The 17,964-nt window shown below is 52.5% G+C and overlaps 1 protein-coding gene across 1 annotated transcript in view; it reads left to right on the top strand.

The window, feature by feature from the left end:
- Positions 1–17,964, top strand: part of LOC140387079 (histone-lysine N-methyltransferase PRDM7-like) — a 145,751-nt gene that overhangs the window by 35,101 nt on the left and 92,686 nt on the right. Inside the window, exons 8-9 of the mRNA XM_072470089.1 lie at positions 227–294; positions 17,321–17,511. Of these exons, the coding sequence (XP_072326190.1) occupies positions 227–294; positions 17,321–17,511 (259 nt within the window). The remainder of the gene's footprint in view (positions 1–226; positions 295–17,320; positions 17,512–17,964) is intronic.

The following is a 17,964-nucleotide window of genomic DNA, read 5'->3' as shown; positions in this document are numbered from 1 at the left end:
CACCAATTCTGTGTTTGTTGCTTTTATGGAGCTCTATGCTTTCTAATTCAGAGGTATAGTCACAGAAAACAGATAAGGATTTGTTTAAGGTTTACTGAAAGATGTGGGAGGCCAAGACTAGCTTTTTTCAATTTATGTTCAGCTTGATCCCTTGTTAAAATAAAGGTAAAATTGATTTGCTAACTTTGAAGATTTCCAATCCTGTTATTAAAATACCTTTCTGCAGATCAGTAAAGGCAAGCAAGATTTTGAATATATTGATGCGAAGGATGAATCTAATTCAAATTGGATGAGGTAAGGGAAGGCTGATACAATATCATCAGGATCTGAGAACCTTGGGCCCAACCAATCTCCTTGGCTCTCCCTCTGTCTCACAATGTCTCCTTCGTTGCTTTACACTCCTCAGCTGCAGCATAACGCCGCAGGAGAATCTGCTCAACAGGCAGACAGCTTCACAATCTGGGCGGCTGTGGCAACATTGGGCGGCATTTAACATAAACATTTTGAAGTTCATTTGTGGCGTGTTTTGCAGGGAGTTTCTCACCGGATCTGACAGTGAGTTTCCCACTGCTGTGAAACAACGTTTAGGGCGGGATTCTCCCACTGCGTTCGCCCAGCTACCAGAGAACCCCACCTGAGGTCAATGGATTTTTCCAATGTCGGCATACCGATCGTGGCGTTCTTACGGCGGGCGGGGTGGAAGAATCCAGCACGTAGTCACTTATTTGGGTGCAAGAAATTTCTCTCCGGTTTAGGGCACACTTGGGGCGGAATCTAACGCAAAAGTTTCGAAGTACATTTGTGGCGGGTTTCTCCCGCCAATTGGTGGCAGGAAGGGGATGGGCACTGGATTGGGGATGATGGGCACTGGATTGGGGATGATGGACACTGGATTGGGGATGAAGGACACTGGATTGGGAATGATGGACACTGGATTGGGGATGATGGACACTGGATTGGGGATGATGGACACTGGATTGGGGATGATGGGCACTGGATTGGGGATGATGGACACTGGATTGGGGATGATGGGCACTGGATTGGAGATGATGGGCACTGGATTGGGGATGATGGACACTGGATTGGGGATGATGGACACTGGATTGGGGATGATGGCCACTGGATTGGGGATGATGGACACTGGATTGGAGATGATGGGCACTGGATTGGGGATGATGGACACTGGATTGGGGATGATGGGCACTGGATTGGGGATGATGGGCACTGGATTGGGGATGATGGGCACTGGATTGGGGATGATGGACACTGGATTGGGGATGATGGACACTGTATTGGGGATGATGGACACTGGATTGGGGATGATGGACACTGGATTGGGGATGATGGGCACTGGATTGGAGATGATGGACACTGGATTGGGGATGATGGGCACTGGAATGGGGATGATGGACACTGGATTGGGGATGAAGGGCACTGGATTGGGGATGATGGGCACTGGATTGGAGATGATGGACACTGGATTGGGGATGATGAGCAATGGGTGGGGATGATGAGCATTGGGTGGGGATGATGAGCATTGGGTGGGGAAGATGAGCATTGGGTGGGGATGGTGGACATTTGATTGGGGATAATGGAGAGGCACGGCGGTTAGCACTGTTGCATCACAGTTCCAGGGTCCCAGGTTCAATTCTGGCCTCGGTTTACTGTCTGTGTGGAGTTTGCGCTTTCTCCCGGTGTCTTCGTGGGTTTCCTCCAGGTGCTCCGATTTCCTTCCACTGTCCAATGAAGTGCAGGTTAGGTGGATTAGTTATGCTAAATTGCCCTTAGTGTCTAAAAGTTTAGATTAGGTTGGGTTATGAGGATAGGAAGGAGGTGTAGGTTTAAGTAGGGTACTCTTTCCAAGGGCTGGTGCAGACCTGATGGGCTGAATGGCCTCCTTCTGCACTGTAAATTCTATGAACTGTGCCGGCGAGTTCCCCACTGCTATCAAATGACACTTAGGTCATGATTCACCCAAAAGGAAACAAAGTCCCCAGCCAGCGCGTTTAGCCGTGTGTTTCCCGACACCCACAGTGCCGAGAAATACATAGCAATTCAATGTGACGCATTGAATAAGGGGCCTGAACGGAGAACGCGCAGCCGAGGCCTCACATACCCCGTTTTGTGAAGTGGGGATCTCCATTCGCCAGGATTCCCCATTGTAGCGAGGGATCGGATGGCATTTAAAAACGGCATCCCGATCTCCGAAGCCCCTGAAATAATCCTCGACGACCTCCCCCCACCAAACCCAAACGTAATGGGAGGGTCCCCGACCCAAACACCCATGCTGGACAACCCCAGCTCATCGTGCATGCAAATTGCCAGTTTGGCAGTGCTAACCTAGCACCCTGCCAGTGCCTATGCCAGTTGGCAATGCCACCTGGGTACCTAGGCAGGGCTAGGCTGGCACACAGGTGGCACTGCCAGGTTGCCAGCTGGCACTGCCGGGATGCCAGGCTGGCACTGCCAGGATACCCACGTGGCATCAGTAGTGCCAGAGCACCATCCTTCCCTTTATTTTTAAATACATTTAGAGTACCCAATTCATTTTTTCCAATTAAGGGACAATTTAGCGTGGCCAATCCACCTTCCCTGCACATCATTGGATTGTGGGGATGAAACCCATGCAAACAGGTGGAAAATGTGCAAACTGCACACGGACAGTGACCCAGAGCCGGGACCGAACCTGGGACCTCGGCACCATGAGGCAGCAGTGCTAACCACTGCGTCACCATGCTGCCCTCGCACCATCTTTCCCAAAGGGCATGTGGCTATGGGCCTCTGATCCCCTGGGGGACTTCCATGAGCACCTTTCCCTCTGGTCCCCGTTTGAGGGGACCAGTGCTGAACTGTGCTCAGCCGAGGTCTCTGAGGCGAAAGGGTTGAATCCCAAAGTCTGAGGTACCTCGGGAATTTGCACATTAGAGTGATTCTTACTGCCTCGCTCTAATGTGCAGCTTTGCAAAAAAGTGATCCCGCCCATTATGGGCAGGATTTACATTGCAACGTCTCGCGAGATCCAACAGGAGTGGAGTCTCCCAGCTTTCATCATGAAATGAAATGAATGAATGAAAAGAAAATTGCTTATTGTCACAAGTAGGCTTCCAATGAAGTTACTGTGAAAAGCCCCTAGTCGCCACATTCCGGCGCCTGTTCGAGGAGGCTGGTACGGGAATTGAACCGTGCTGATGGCCTGCCTTGGTCTGCATTAAAAGCCAGCTATTTAGCCCAGTGTGCTAAACCAGCCCCTAGTGACACCTCCCACTAGTCCCGAAAGTTGCGCTGTTAGTTAATTTGGACATTCTGAAGTTTCCCTCTGTGTACCCGAACAGGCGACCGAATGTGGCGACTAGGGGCTTTTAACAGTAATTTCATTGCAGTGTTCATGTAAGCCTACTTGTGACAATAAAGATTATTATTATTCCTTCACACATCCCAAACGGATTCCAGTGGGTAGGCCTGCTATGTAGTATGTGGGAGTGATTGCCCAGCATCCCAATGGGACCTTGATGCATGGACAGTGTGCCCGAACACTGTGGGACGCAACACCTAGAATGCAGCGGCCAGCATCCGAACACCACCGAGTATATTCCGGCCTGCACCGGAGAGGGGACCAGCACCCGGTCTAGGTCACGTTGTCTGGGGCACAAGGTCTGTGATCCGGTGAGCAGGGCCCCCCACTGCGATCGGATGTGTGTGAGCCGCACGTATCGATGCAGGGAGGGCTGGGGAGGAGGTGCAATGGAGGAATGGCGGGTCCGGGATGGAAAACATCGCTGGTTGCTGTTCTCGCACCCTCTCAAACCCCTTACAGGTTTTACACATGATGGACAATATCTTGGACCCCGCGGAACTTGCCCTAGTGGTGCTGCTGGCAGGCCGGAGGAGACAGCCGCGGCAGAGTCGACAGAGACTCGAGGTGGCGGCACAAATGCAGGGCACTGCCCCATACCCTGAGGTCCCGGCCATCCAGCAGGTAAGGGAAATAACCAGAGGGGGAGGCCCGAAACAGCAGAAGGTGTACAGGCGTCACTGGCCTTTCAAACAGATGACGGACAGCATGTGCAGCAGAAGGCTCCACCTCAACAAGAGGGTGGTGTAGCACCTGTGCCATGTCCTTGCAGACTTGGCACCCCGTGGAGGAGGAGGATACCCACCCCAGTGGCCGTCAAGGTTACCACAGCCCTGAACATTTCCACCTCAGAATCATTCCAGGGCTCAAGCGAGGACATGTGTGGCATTTCACAAGCTACAGCCCACAAGTGCATCCATGAGGTCACAGGTGCCCTGCTTGCCCAGGCAGAAAACCATTTCAACTTTGACATGGACCAGGCGCAACTGGATGACCGGGCAGCAGGATTCTGCTCCATCGCCGGATTTAAGGGGCTAATAGATAATACGCATGTCGCCTTGCATGAACCTGATAGTCTGGGAGTGCCCGACATCAACAAGAAGTGGTTCCACTCCCTGTGAACATCCAGCTTGTGTGCAACCACCATGAAGATCAAACACGTGTGTGCACTCTTCCCAGGAAGTGTGCATGTCAGCTACATCCTGAGGCAGTCGGACGTCCCCGGCCTCTTGGAGGACCACCGCAGAATGGCGGGTTTGCTCTTAGGAGTTAAGGGGTATCCGCTGAGGACCTGGCTGTGACGACAGTATGGAGGGTGATGACCGATGTGGAGACTTGGCACAACGATGCCTATGCAGCCACTTGGACTGTCATTGAGCGGTGCATCGGACTCCTCAAAATGCGGTTCCAATGCCTTTCCCTCTGGTGGTGCACTGCAGTACACCCCCGGAGCGTTACAACTTTGTGGTGGTCTGCTGTGTCCTCCACAACCTGACTCAGCTGCTGGGCCACGTGCTGGAGGTGGAGGGGGAGGAATATGTGGCCATCTCCGAGGCGGAAGATGAGGAGGCAGCGGACAAGGGTGGGCTGGATGATGAGCCCGGGGAGGACCTGCGGGACCACCCAATAAGCGGCTAGGGTCCAGAAAGATCGGAGGACCAGAGATGCCTTCATCCTCGCACACCTCACATAGGATGTGGCCCCGGTAGTCATTCCCCCTCTCACCACCCATTACCGCCCGCCATCCCTCTGCCATCCCCCTCTCCCCCTTTTCCATACTCTCCCCGCACCCATCCCCACTTCCCACCTTCCCAGCGTTGGTGTAACAATATTCCAGGGCGATGGGATTGTCTCACCGGGTCACGGTGGACGGAAGGGGGGTGATAATGGCCCGCAGAGTGCTGAGCGCTGATGCTCCTCAATCTATGCCATAGCCTGACCCCTGCCTGTCTGCTGAGATCTCGCTCACATTCATCACCTATTCATGGTGTGCCTGGAGGGTAGGGGAGGAGCTGAGGACCCCATGACTGGGGGTATGGGGAATTGGATTGGTACTCGGTCGCAATTGCAAAAGAAAGTGCCAGAGGTGCCATCCTGATCGAGGCCAACAGACGTCAATGCTGTACAGAAGTGTCCCCAACTGCCCTGATCTCCCGATAATGCCTCACTCACCCCAACCCTCCCAGACCTCCACACCCTTCCCCCGCAATGACCCTTTCCCACTACCCCCACATACCCCCTATTCCATCCCTTACGCCCAACCACCAGTGCCCCATTGGTGATCTCGATCTGATTAGCCTCCCGTGCTCTACTGCTGCGCCTAGGTGTGACCCCAGGATGCACGTCAGAGGTGGTGGCAGCCAGCTGCTTACCACGTCCCTTAGCCCTCGATGCCCGACGTGTGTCCTCTGGGAGAGGAGGGCACTGGCGCATTTGCCCGTGGCACATGCCTCGCCTTGCCGCACTGTACCAGTTGCTGCCTGCGAGACGCGCCGTAGTCAGGGGAGTGGAATTTGTGGGTGCAGGTGGCTGCCATCGGCACTACGTAGGATGGCACCGGATTGACACTCAGCACCCCCTCCTCCTGGTCGGTGCTCAGAGCACCCTGAGATTCACATCGGAATGGGGGAGGGAAACTGGCTTGAGCCACGAGTACCCCTGCTTCATCCGGCTCTGCAACAATGGCACCGAGGAGACCAGCCCCAAGATTCGAGGATGCAGATCTGGTAAGGCTCCTAGACGCTGTGGAGGCCAGGATGAATGTCCTGTTCCCCCCAGGGTCCAGGAGAGTCAGCCACAGGGCAGCCAGTGCTGCCTGGGATGAGGTGGCAGCAGTTGTGAGTTTGGGGAGTGTGACTAGGCGGATTGGCCTTCAGTGCAGAAAAAGGTCAATGACCTACACCGGGCAGCACGAGTAATGCCAGTGTCTCCTCCCCCCCCCCCCAACACCCCAAGGGAGCATAAACCATGTGAACCCCAAACCTCCCTCCATCCCCTCTCCCTTCAACCCCATCCCAACACTCCCTTCACACCCCCTTCCCACCACTGTGAACCACGCATGTTACTAATGATACCCCCTCTGCGTCTCCTCAGGAAAGCTCTCCCATAATCGTCAGGAGAGGGCCCAGACTGGCGGAGGTGTGTCAGATTTCACAATCCTCACTTCCTTGGGGGAGCGGGCCTTGGAGGCGACCAGGGTGGTCGAGGACAAGGCGGTCACCCTTGCGGAGGCTGGCAGACGCCGCAGAGGTGAGGAACCTCCAGGCTCCACCTGTAGGACCTGGCAAAGCGTTCCTGACTGAGCTAAAGAACATAGAACAGAGAGAATACAGCACAGAACAGGCCCTTCGGCCCATGATGTTGTGCCGAACCTTTGTCCTAGATTAATCATAGATTATCATTGAATTTACAGTGCAGAAGGAGGCCATTCGGCCCTTTGAGTCTGCAATGGCTCTTGGGAAGAGCACCATACCCAAACTCAACACCTCCACCCAACACCAATGGCAATTTTGGACACTAAGGGCAATTTGTCATGGCCAATCCACCTAACCTGCACATCTTTGGACTGTGGGAGGAAACCGGAGCACCCGGAGGAAACCCACGCAGACACGGGGAGGATGTGCAGACTCCGCACAGACAGTGACCCAAGCCGGAATCGAAGCAATTGTGCTATCCACAATGCTACCGTGTTGCCCTTAAGAACAAATAAATCTACATTATATCATTTTTCCGTAATCCATGTACCTATCCAATAGCTGCTTGAAGGTCCCTAATGTTTCCGACTCAACTACTTCCACAGGCAGTGCATTCCATGCCCCCACTACTCTCTGGGTAAAGAACCTACCTCTGATATCCCTCCTATATTTTCCACCTTTCACCTTAAATTTATGTCCCCTTGTAATGGTTTGTTCCACCCGGGGAAAAAGTCTCTGACTGTCGACTCTATCTATTCCCCTGATCATCTTATAAACCTCTATCAAGTCGCCCCTCATCCTTCTCCGCTCTAATGAGAAAAGGCCTAGCACCCTCAACCTTTCCTCGTAAGACCTACTCTCCATTCCAGGCAACATCCTGGTAAATCTCCTTTGTACCTTTTCCAAAGCTTCCACATCCTTCCTAAAATGAGGCGACCAGAACTGTACACAGTACTCCAAATGTGGCCTTACCAAAGTTTTGTACAGCTGCATCATCACCTCACGGCTCTTAAATTCAATCCCTCTGTTAATGAACGCTAGCACACCATAGGCCTTCTTCACAGCTTTATCCACTTGAGTGGCAACTTTCAAAGATGTATGAACATAGACCCCAAGATCTCTCTGCTCCTCCACCTTGCCAAGAACTCTACCGTTAACCCTGTATTCCGCATTCATATTTGTCCTTCCAAAATGGACAACCTCACACTTTTCAGGGTTAAACTCCATCTGCCACTTCTCAGCCCAGCTCTGCATCCTATCTATGTCTCTTTGCAGCCGACAACAACCCTCCTTACTATCCACAACTCCACCAATCTTCGTATCGTCTGCAAATTTACTGACCCACCCTTCAACTCCCTCATCCAAGTCATTAATTAAAATCACAAACAGCAGAGGACCCAGAACTGATCCCTGCGGTACGCCACTGGTAACTGGGATCCAGGCTGAATATTTGCCATCCACCACCACTCTCTGACTTCTATCGGTTAGCCAGTTCGTTATCCAACTGGCCAAATTTCCCACTATCCCATGCCTCCTTACTTTCTGCAGAAGCCTACCATGGGGAACCTTATCAAATGCCTTACTAAAATCCATGTACACTACATCCACTGCTTTACCTTCATCCACATGCTTGGTCACCTCCTCAAAGAATTCAACAAGGCAAGACCTACCCCTCACAAATCCGTGTTGACTATCCCTAATCAAGCAGTGTCTTTCCAGATGCTCAGAAATCCTATCCTTCAGTACTCTTTCCATTACTTTGCCTACCACCGAAGTAAGACTAACTGGCCTGTAATTCCCAGGGTTATCCCTAGTCCCTTTTTTGAACAGGGGCATGACATTCGCCACTCTCCAATCCCCTGGTTGACAGTGAGGACGAAAAGATTATTGCCAACGGCTCTGCAATTTCATCTCTTGCTTCCCATAGAATCCTTGGATATATCCAGTCAGGCCTGGGGGACTTGTCTATCCTCAAGTTTTTCAAAATGCCCAACACATCTTCCTTCCTAACAAGTATTTCCTCGAGCTTACCAATCTGTTTCACACTGTCCTCTCGAACAATATCGCCCCTCTCATTTGTAAATACAGAAGAAAAGTACTCGTTCAAGACCTCTCTTATCTCTTCAGACTCAATACACAATCTCCCGCTACTGTCCTTGATCGGACCTACCCTCGCTCTAGTCATTCTCATATTTCTCACATATGTGTAAAAGGCCTTGAGGTTTTCCTTGATCCTACCCACCAAAGATTGTTCATGCCCTCTCTTAGCTCTCCTAATCCCTTTCTTCAGTTCCCTCCTGGCTATCTTGTATCCCTCCAATGCCCTGTCTGAACCTTGTTTCCTCAGCCTTACATAAGTCTCCTTTTTCCTCTCAACAAGACATTCAACCTCTCTTGTCAACCATGGTTCCCTCACTCGACCATCTCTTCCCTGCCTGACAGGGACATACATATCAAGGACACGTAGTACCTGTTCCTTGAACAAGTTCCACATTTCACTTGTGTCCTTCCCTGCCAGCCTATGTTCCCAACTTATGCACTTCAATTCTTGTCTGACAACATCGTATTTACCCTTCCCCCAATTGTAAACCTTGCCCTGTTGCACGCACCTATCCCTCTCCATTACTAAAGTGAAAGTCACAGAATTATGGTCACTATCTCCAAAATGCTCCCCCACTCTCCCAAGAGTAAAAACAACAGGGTTGTGGTGATGGGAGACTTCAACTTCCCCAATATTGACTGGGACTCACTTAGTGCCAGGGGCTTAGACGGGGCAGAGTTTGTAAGGAGCATCCAGGAGGGCTTCTTAAAACAATATGTAAACAGTCCAACTAGGGAAGGGGCGGTACTGGACCTGGTATTGGGGAATGAGCCCGGCCAGGTGGTAGATGTTTCAGTAGGGGAGCATTTCGGTAACAGTGACCACAATTCAGTAAGTTTTAAAGTACTGGTGGACAAGGATAAGAGTGGTCCGAGGATGAATGTGCTAAATTGGGGGAAGGCTAATTATAACAATATTAGGCGGGACCTGAAGAACATAGATTGGGGGCGGATGTTTGAGGGCAAATCAACATCTGACATGTGGGAGGCTTTCAAGTGTCAGTTGAAAGGAATACAGGACAGGCATGTTCCTGTGAGGAAGAAAGATAAATACGGCAATTTTCGGGAACCTTGGATGACGAATGATATTGTAGGCCTCGTCAAAAAGAAAAAGGAGGCATTTGTCAGGGCTAAAAGGCTGGGAACAGACGAAGCCTGTGTGGCATATAAGGAAAGTAGGAAGGAACTTAAGCAAGGAGTCAGGAGGGCTAGAAGGGGCCATGAAAAGTCATTGGCATATAGGGTTAAGGAAAATCCCAAGGCTTTTTACACTTACATAAAAAGCAAGAGGGTAGCCAGGGAAAGGGTTGGCCCACTGAAGGATAGGCAAGGGAATCTATGTGTGGAGCCAGAGGAAATGGGCGAGGTACTAAATGAATACTTTGCATCAGTATTCACCAAAGAGAAGGAATTGGTAGATGTTGAGTCTGGAGAAGGGGGTGTAGATAGCCTGGGTCACATTGTGATCCAAAAAGACGAGGTGTTGGGTGTCTTAAAAAATATTAAGGTAGATAAGTCCCCAGGGCCGGATGGGATCTACCCCAGAATACTGAAGGAGGCTGGAGAGGAAATTGCTGAGGCCTTGACAGAAATCTTTGGATCCTCGCTGTCTTCAGGGGATGTCCCGGAGGACTGGAGAATAGCCAATGTTGTTCCTCTGTTTAAGAAGGGTGGCAGGGATAATCCCGGGAACTACAGGCCGGTGAGCCTTACTTCAGTGGTAGGGAAATTACTGGAGAGAATTCTTCGAGACAGGATCTACTCCCATTTGGAAGCAAATGGACGTATTAGTGAGAGGCAGCACGGTTTTGTGAAGGGGAGGTCGTGTCTCACTAACTTGATAGAGTTTTTCGAGGAGGTCACTAAGATGATTGATGCAGGTAGGGCAGTAGATGTTGTCTATATGGACTTCAGTAAGGCCTTTGACAAGGTCCCTCATGGTAGACTAATACAAAAGGTGAAGTCACACGGGATCAGGGGTGAACTGGCAAGGTGGATACAGAACTGGCTAGGCCATAGAAGGCAGAGGGTAGCAATGGAGGGATGCTTTTCTAATTGGAGGGCTGTGACCAGTGGTGTTCCACAGGGATCAGTGCTGGGACCTTTGCTCTTTGTAGTATATATAAATGATTTGGAGGAAAATGTAACTGGTCTGATTAGTAAGTTTGCAGACGACACAAAGGTTGGTGGAATTGCGGATAGCGATGAGGACTGTCTGAGGATACAGCAGGATTTAGATTGTCTGGAGACTTGGGCGGAGAGATGGCAGATGGAGTTTAACCTGGACAAATGTGAGGTAATGCATTTTGGAAGGGCTAATGCAGGTAGGGAATATACGGTGAATGGTAGAACCCTCAAGAGTATTGAAAGTCAAAGAGATCTAGGAGTACAGGTCCACAGATCACTGAAAGGGGCTACACAGGTGGAGAAGGTAGTCAAGAAGGCATACGGCATGCTTGCCTTCATTGGCCGGGGCATTGAGTATAAGAATTGGCAAGTCATGTTGCAGCTGTATAGAACCTTAGTTAGGCCACACTTGGAGTATAGTGTTCAATTCTGGTCGCCACACTACCAGAACGATGTGGAGGCTTTAGAGAGGGTGCAGAAGAGATTTACCAGAATGTTGCCTGGTATGGAGGGCATAAGCTATGAGGAGCGATTGAATAAACTCGGTTTGTTCTCACTGGAACGAAGGAGGTTGAGGGGCGACCTGATAGAGGTATACGAAATTATGAGGGGCATAGACAGAGTGGATAGTCAGAGGCTTTTCCCCAGGGTAGAGGGGTCAATTACTAGGGGGCATAGGTTTAAGGTGAGAGGGGCAAAGTTTAGAGTAGATGTACGAGGCAAGTTTTTTACGCAGAGGGTAGTGGGTGCCTGGAACTCACTACCGGAGGAGGTAGTGGAGGCAGGGACGATAGGGACATTTAAGGGGCATCTTGACAAATATATGAATAGGATGGGAATAGAAGGATACGGACCCAGGAAGTGTAGAAGATTGTAGTTTAGTCGGGCAGTATGGTCGGCACGGGCTTGGAGGGCCGAAGGGCCTGTTCCTGTGCTGTACATTTCTTTGTTTCTTTGTTCTTTGTTCACTAACAAATCTATCAATTGCCCTGGTTCATTACCAAGTACTAAATCCAATATTGCCCCTCCTCTGGTCGGACAATCTACATACTGTGTTAGAAAAGCTTCCTGGACACACTGCACAAACACCACCCCATCCAAGCTATTTGATCTAAAGAGTTTCAACTCAATATTTGGGAAGTTAAAGTCACCCATGACTACAACCCCTCCCACTGACCACATGTCCATTCTCCCGCCGGTCCCACAGCTGACGGCGCCGGCCCATCCTGGGCGGACACCCTTTCCTTCCTCCCAAGAGACCACCTCGGAGGACAGCTCCGAGAATGCAACATTATAGTCGCGGCACAGCTGTCATCCCCACCATCCATCAGCGCTGATACACACACCTCGGTGGGATATGTTAGCGGTTAGGCTTCTGGGGCACAATCTGGTGAGCACCATACTGCTGATGATACACATCAGGTGGAGGAAGGAACCCCGGTTGATGAGGTTCTACAGGACATGTCCTGCTCTCGGATGGGCATGGCCGAGGTGCTGCGGAGGTTGTCCCAGTTGCAGGTAGACATTGCCGAGGCACTGCAGAGCACGTCCCAGTCACTGAGGAGCATCGCTGAGGGCGGCGACACAATGGTGGAGACCATGGGGAACCACCAGGGCTGGCAGAGCCATATTGTACAGGGACAACCGGGGTTCGAACCAGCTGCCCTCCGTCCCAAGGTGAAGCCCCAGGGCCCGATGCGCACTGAGCGGGAGGAGAGGGTGCTGACCATCCTATGGAGTGGCGGCGGTGCCCACCAGCTCTGCCGTGTTCCACCCCTCCAATGAGGCTGCGTCTCACAGTCAGCACATTTAACAGGACAGCACGGCTGTACTTGTGCCATCGACAAGTGCACCGAGGCACTCCAGCCTCAGAACCCCAGAGGACGCCTGCCAGGAGCATTGAAGACCACGGGACGTGGGTCACTGTCTGTGTGGAGTCTGCACATTCTCCCCGTGTGTGCGTGGGTTTCCTCCGGGTGCTCCGGTTTCCTCCCACAGTCCAAAGATGTGCAGGTTAGGTGGATTGGCCATGATAAATTGCCCTTAGTGTCCAAAATTGCCCTTAGTGTTGGGTGGAGTTACTGGATTATGGGGATAGGGTGGAGGTGTTGACCTTGGGTGGGGTGCTGTTTCCAAGAGCCGGTGCAGACTCAATGGGCCGAATGGCCTCCTTCTGCACTGCAAATTCTATGATAATCTATGATAATCTATGAGATGTGTCTCATCCCCTGAGTGTTCTGATGTTGGCAACTGTGTGTGTGGTATTGCCTCCCGCAGTGTTCAAGCATAGTGTCCATGCATCAAGGTGTGATTGGGGTGCTTGGCAATGACGCCCACATGCTACATCGCCTGCCAACCACCCACGAGAATCCATTTGGGATATGTGAAGTGCTCACTTAACCACAATTGCCAATTCCCTATTAGCAATAGCCTTCAACACATGTCCAGAGGCCTAGGCAGTCAGGGGGGTTATGGGCAGTCGTTGGGGCAGACAGGCAGGGACAAGGGATGTCCCCGGAATGGTAAACAATCCAGGAGTTTGGCATGGTGACCGGTATGGTTTGCGGGCCACGTTTCCATACCTCGACAACGTCACCATCTGCGGCCACGACCAGCAGGACCACGATGCCAACCTCTGCAAATTTCTCCATACCGCCAATCTCCTTAACCTGACCTATAATAAGTAGAAATGTGCATTCAGCACCGATCGTCTAGCCACCCTCGGCTACGTAGTGCACGATGGAGTCAGAGGCCCCGATCCCGAACGCATGCGCCCACTCAGGGAGTTTCTCCTCCCACACTGCTCCAAGTCCTTGAAATGCTGTCTGGGGTTTTTTGCATATTACGCCCAGTGGGTCCCCAATTATGCAGACAAGGCCCGCCCACTAATCCAATCCATGGTTTTCCCCCTGTCGGCAGAGGCCCGCCAGGCCTTCAGTCGCATAAAGGCGGACATCGCAAATGCCACGATGCACGCAATCGATTAATCCCTTCCCTTCCAAGTCGAGAGCGACGCGGCCGACGTAGCTCGGGTGGCCACCCTCAACCAAGCCGACAGGCCCATGGCCTTCTTCTCATGCACACTCCATGCCTCAGAAATCCGTCATGCCTCTGTTGAAAAGGAGGCCCAGGCCATAGTAGAAGCTGTGTGGCATTATAGGCATTACCTGGCCGGCAGGAGATTCACGGTCTTCACTGACCAACGTTCGGTAGCTTTCATGTTCGATAATACATAGCGGAGCAAGATAAAGAACGATAAGATCTTACGGTGGAGGATCAAGCTCTCCACCTACAACTACGAGATCTTATATCGTCCCGGGAAGCTAAACAAGCCTCCTGATGCTCTACCCCACGGCACATGTGCCAACGCACAAGTGGACCGACTCCAGACCCTCCACGAGGACCTCTGCCACCCGGGGGTCACTTGTTTCTTTCATTTCGTTAAGACCCGCAACCTGCCCTCCTCCATCGAGGAGGTCAGGACCATCACCAGGAACTGCCAAATCTGCGCGGAGTGCAAGCCGCACTTCTACAGGCCAGAGAAAGCACACCTTGTGAAGGCTTCCCGCCCCTTTGAATGCCTCAGTATGGACTTCAAAGGGCCCCTCCCCTCCACCGACCGTTCTTCCTGAACGTGATTGACGAGTACTCCCGGTTCCCGTTCGCCATCCCCTGTCCCGACATGACCGCGGCCACAGTCATAAAAGCCCTCCACAGTATCTTTACCCTGTTCGGTTTCCCTGCCTACATACACAGCGATAGGGGGTCCTCCTTCATGACAAACTGCGTCAATTCCTGCTCAGCAAGGCCATTTTCTCAAGCAGGATGATCAGTTATAACCCCTGGGGAAACGGGCAGGTGGAGAGGGGGAACGGAATGGTCTGGAAGACCGTCCTACTGGCCCTACGGTCCAGGAATCTCCCAGTCTTCCGCTGGCAAGAGGTCGTGCCCGATGCACTCCATTCCATTCGATCACTGCTGTGTACCACGACCAACGAAACACCTCATGAATGTCTCCTTGTCTTCCCTAGGAAATCCTCCTCCAGGACCTCGCTCCCAACCTGGCTGGCAGCTCCTGGACCCAGTCTGCTCCGCAAACATGTGCGGGCGCACAAGTCGGATCCGTTGGTCGGGAAGGTCCACTTCCTTCACGCTACCCCTCAGTACGCCTATGTGGCATACCCCGATGGCCGACAGGATACGGTCTCCCTGTGGGACCTGCCGTCTGCTGGATCCCCACCCACACCCCCCTCACCAACCCCACCCTCCCTCCCACCGGCGCACCCCACGGCTGCCCCCTTCCCAGGTGGATCGGTCCTTCCACTGGTCCCACCCAGGGTTGATGAAGGTACTGAAGAAGCCGGAGTCACACTCCCAGAGTCATGGATGCCTGAGCCGGCGCCTGCATCACCGCCGAAACTGCGACGATCACAGAGGACGACCAGTACCCCCGATCGACTAATTGCTTCATTATGAAATATACTTGTAAATGAATACCTGTAAATAGTTGCGTGACATGTAATAAGGCAAAACACTGTACCATCGACGGGTACCACCATAACCTCCACCACTGTATAACGCGAGACCACCACCCCCGCTGGACTCTTTTTTAACGGGGTGAATTTGGTAGTCGGAATTAGGAGTATTACGGACCTAGGTTGGACGTACCCGATACTGTAAGATCATTGGTGTTCGAGGTACCTGATACTGTAAGACCACTGATGAAGCCTGCCTGCTGGTTCCGCCCAGTAAGGCGGAGTATAACAGTCTGTGTCTCCTTAGCTGCTGCATTCTGTACCTGCGCTGCTGGGGGAAACATCTAGTCCAATAAAGCCTTCAATTGTCCTACAATCTCACTTCAAGAGTTATTGATCATGCATCACGACACCAGCGTGAGCACTTGCTGGGGAGGCCGCTGAATGATAGGATGCTGTTGGATAAGGAGTGGCTCTCGTTAATTGCATGGAAATTGGGCTTAAGTGGTGCAAATTGTTTTTTTGCCTCGCTACGGTGAGATCCTGATTTCGCCTACGGGAACGGGCCGGTTGCATCTCAAGCTGTTTGGCGCTCGGTGCGGTTCCCATTTTTGGCGTCTCCCGCTATTCACTGGCCTCGTTTCGCTTGAGCGAGAGCGTAACGATGCCGGAAGATCGTGCCCTGAGAATTTCTTTTGGCACTGAGGAGCTGATCTCAGAGATCAGGTCGCCATTGTGAAAGGGTGCCCTGATCTCTCAGTGAGTGTGTGGGTCCCCCACACACTCCACCCATGGGAAATGTCAACCCCCACACACATGGGCATTACCCCATACTCCCCCAAATGAGGACACCCCGCTATGGGGACCTCGGGGGCCCCCCTCTTCAGACACCCCCATGTCCCAGCACAGGCTCTCCTTTCCAGGACCCCAACCGCCACACCCCCAACCTCCCAGAGGCCCCTCCTTACCTGCTCTGCACCCCTCTCAGCCTTTATACTCCCCTCCACATGGGCATGGCCCTGCCTTAGACCCTGACCTTTGGCAGTGCCTCCTGGGCACCCTTGCACTGGCACCCAGGAGGTGCTCCTGCTGGCTTGGTAGTGCCAGGATAGCAGTGCCAAATGACAGCTGGGCAGTGCCAAGGTGCTCGCATTCCAGGGGAAGGGCCAGGGAGCCACCTGCACTATCCCTGACCACACAGGGGCCTCCTAGGGCCCGTGAGACCTCTCAGGTGTTGTTTCATCTGGTGCACGTTTGTGTGGACCAGTACTGAATGGCGCCTGGCTGCAGCCTCCCTGGGGAGGCCGGTAAATCCCTAGAGGCCGGTGGATACCAGGTACGTGGGTGTAAAGCCTACTTACACTTGCGCTGTTCGGGCACGTCCCCTTTGGGCAGGATTCTAAATTTGATGCCTTGCGGGACTTGAGTATATCCCGTGAGGTGCAAAGGCTGCCGGGAAGTCTGAGGGAGTCTCTCCCGGGATCTACCGGCTATGTTGCGCAGCCGGTAGATCACATCCAATCAAACATTACCAAGAAACAGCATGGATCTACCTTTGGGCAGATTTCCTAATAACTTATTTTACACATCCGGGGCACAGGGGCCTTTGAATTTAAACAAGCGCATCGATCAGAGTGAGTTTTGGGAAAATGAAGTGAGTTGGGCAGTGTAATGGTTTCCAAGGAAACAACCCACCAAGGTATCCTTGTCCTTTAATATGTGTTTGACATGGTGCCTGACAAATGGTTGCTGCAAAATACTGGGCTTATTCTCGAAGAGCGCAGCAGGAGGACTGGGAAACCATGAACATATTGCAGGGCACATCGACCCCCTCCTCTAAACTCCTCTATCTGCCCAGAAACGTTCAGGTGATTATTTTAATATCTACACTCAGTTCATTGGTCTTCTGTGAATGATGTCTCCTGACAGCGTGTTTAAAGTTGAAATTTGGCAATAGCTGGAGGCATGCCCCGTCAGCCGAACACACTATACTAACATGTCTCTCATTCTGTATTCATGCCACATTTTGAACTGAGCTTTCACCAGTTCTGTATTCACTTCTCTTGTCCCAGATTTGTTAACTGTGCCAGAAAGGAAGAGGAGCAGAACCTTGTAGCCTTCCAGCAGCAAGGAAAAATTTATTACAGGAGCTGCAAGCCTATTCCTCCTCGGTGTGAGCTGCTGGTCTGGTACGGTGATGAATATGCAAAGGAACTCGGCATCAAATGGACGACAATGTGGACGGCAAAACAAGAATCAAAATGTAAGGATACTGGGGCGTCATTCTCCGACCCCCCGCCGGGTCGGAGAATCGCCGGGGGCTGCCGTGAATCCCGCCCCCGCTGGTTGCCGAAGTCTCCGGCACTGGATATTCGGCGGGGGCGGGAATCGGGCCGCGCCGATTGGCGGGCCCCCCGCTCGATTCTCCGGCCCGGATGGGCCGAAGTCCCGTTGATAAATTGCCTGTCCCGCCGGCGTGGATTAAACCACCTTTTGAACGGCGGGACAAGGCGGTGTGGGCGGGCTCCGGGGTCCTGGGGGGGGGGGGGGGGCGATCTGGCCCCGGGGGGTGCCCCCACGGTGGCCTGGCCCGCGATTGGGGCCCACCGATCCGCGGGCGGGCCTGTCCTGTGGGGGCACTCTTTCCCTTCCGCCTCCGCCACGGTCTCCACCATGGCGGAGGCGGAAGAGACTCCCTCCACTGTGCATGCCTGGG

Source organism: Scyliorhinus torazame, chromosome 12 (genome assembly GCF_047496885.1).
Source record: "Scyliorhinus torazame isolate Kashiwa2021f chromosome 12, sScyTor2.1, whole genome shotgun sequence".
Taxonomy (NCBI): Eukaryota; Metazoa; Chordata; class Chondrichthyes; order Carcharhiniformes; family Scyliorhinidae; genus Scyliorhinus; species Scyliorhinus torazame.
This window is presented reverse-complemented; position numbering and strand designations above follow the sequence as displayed.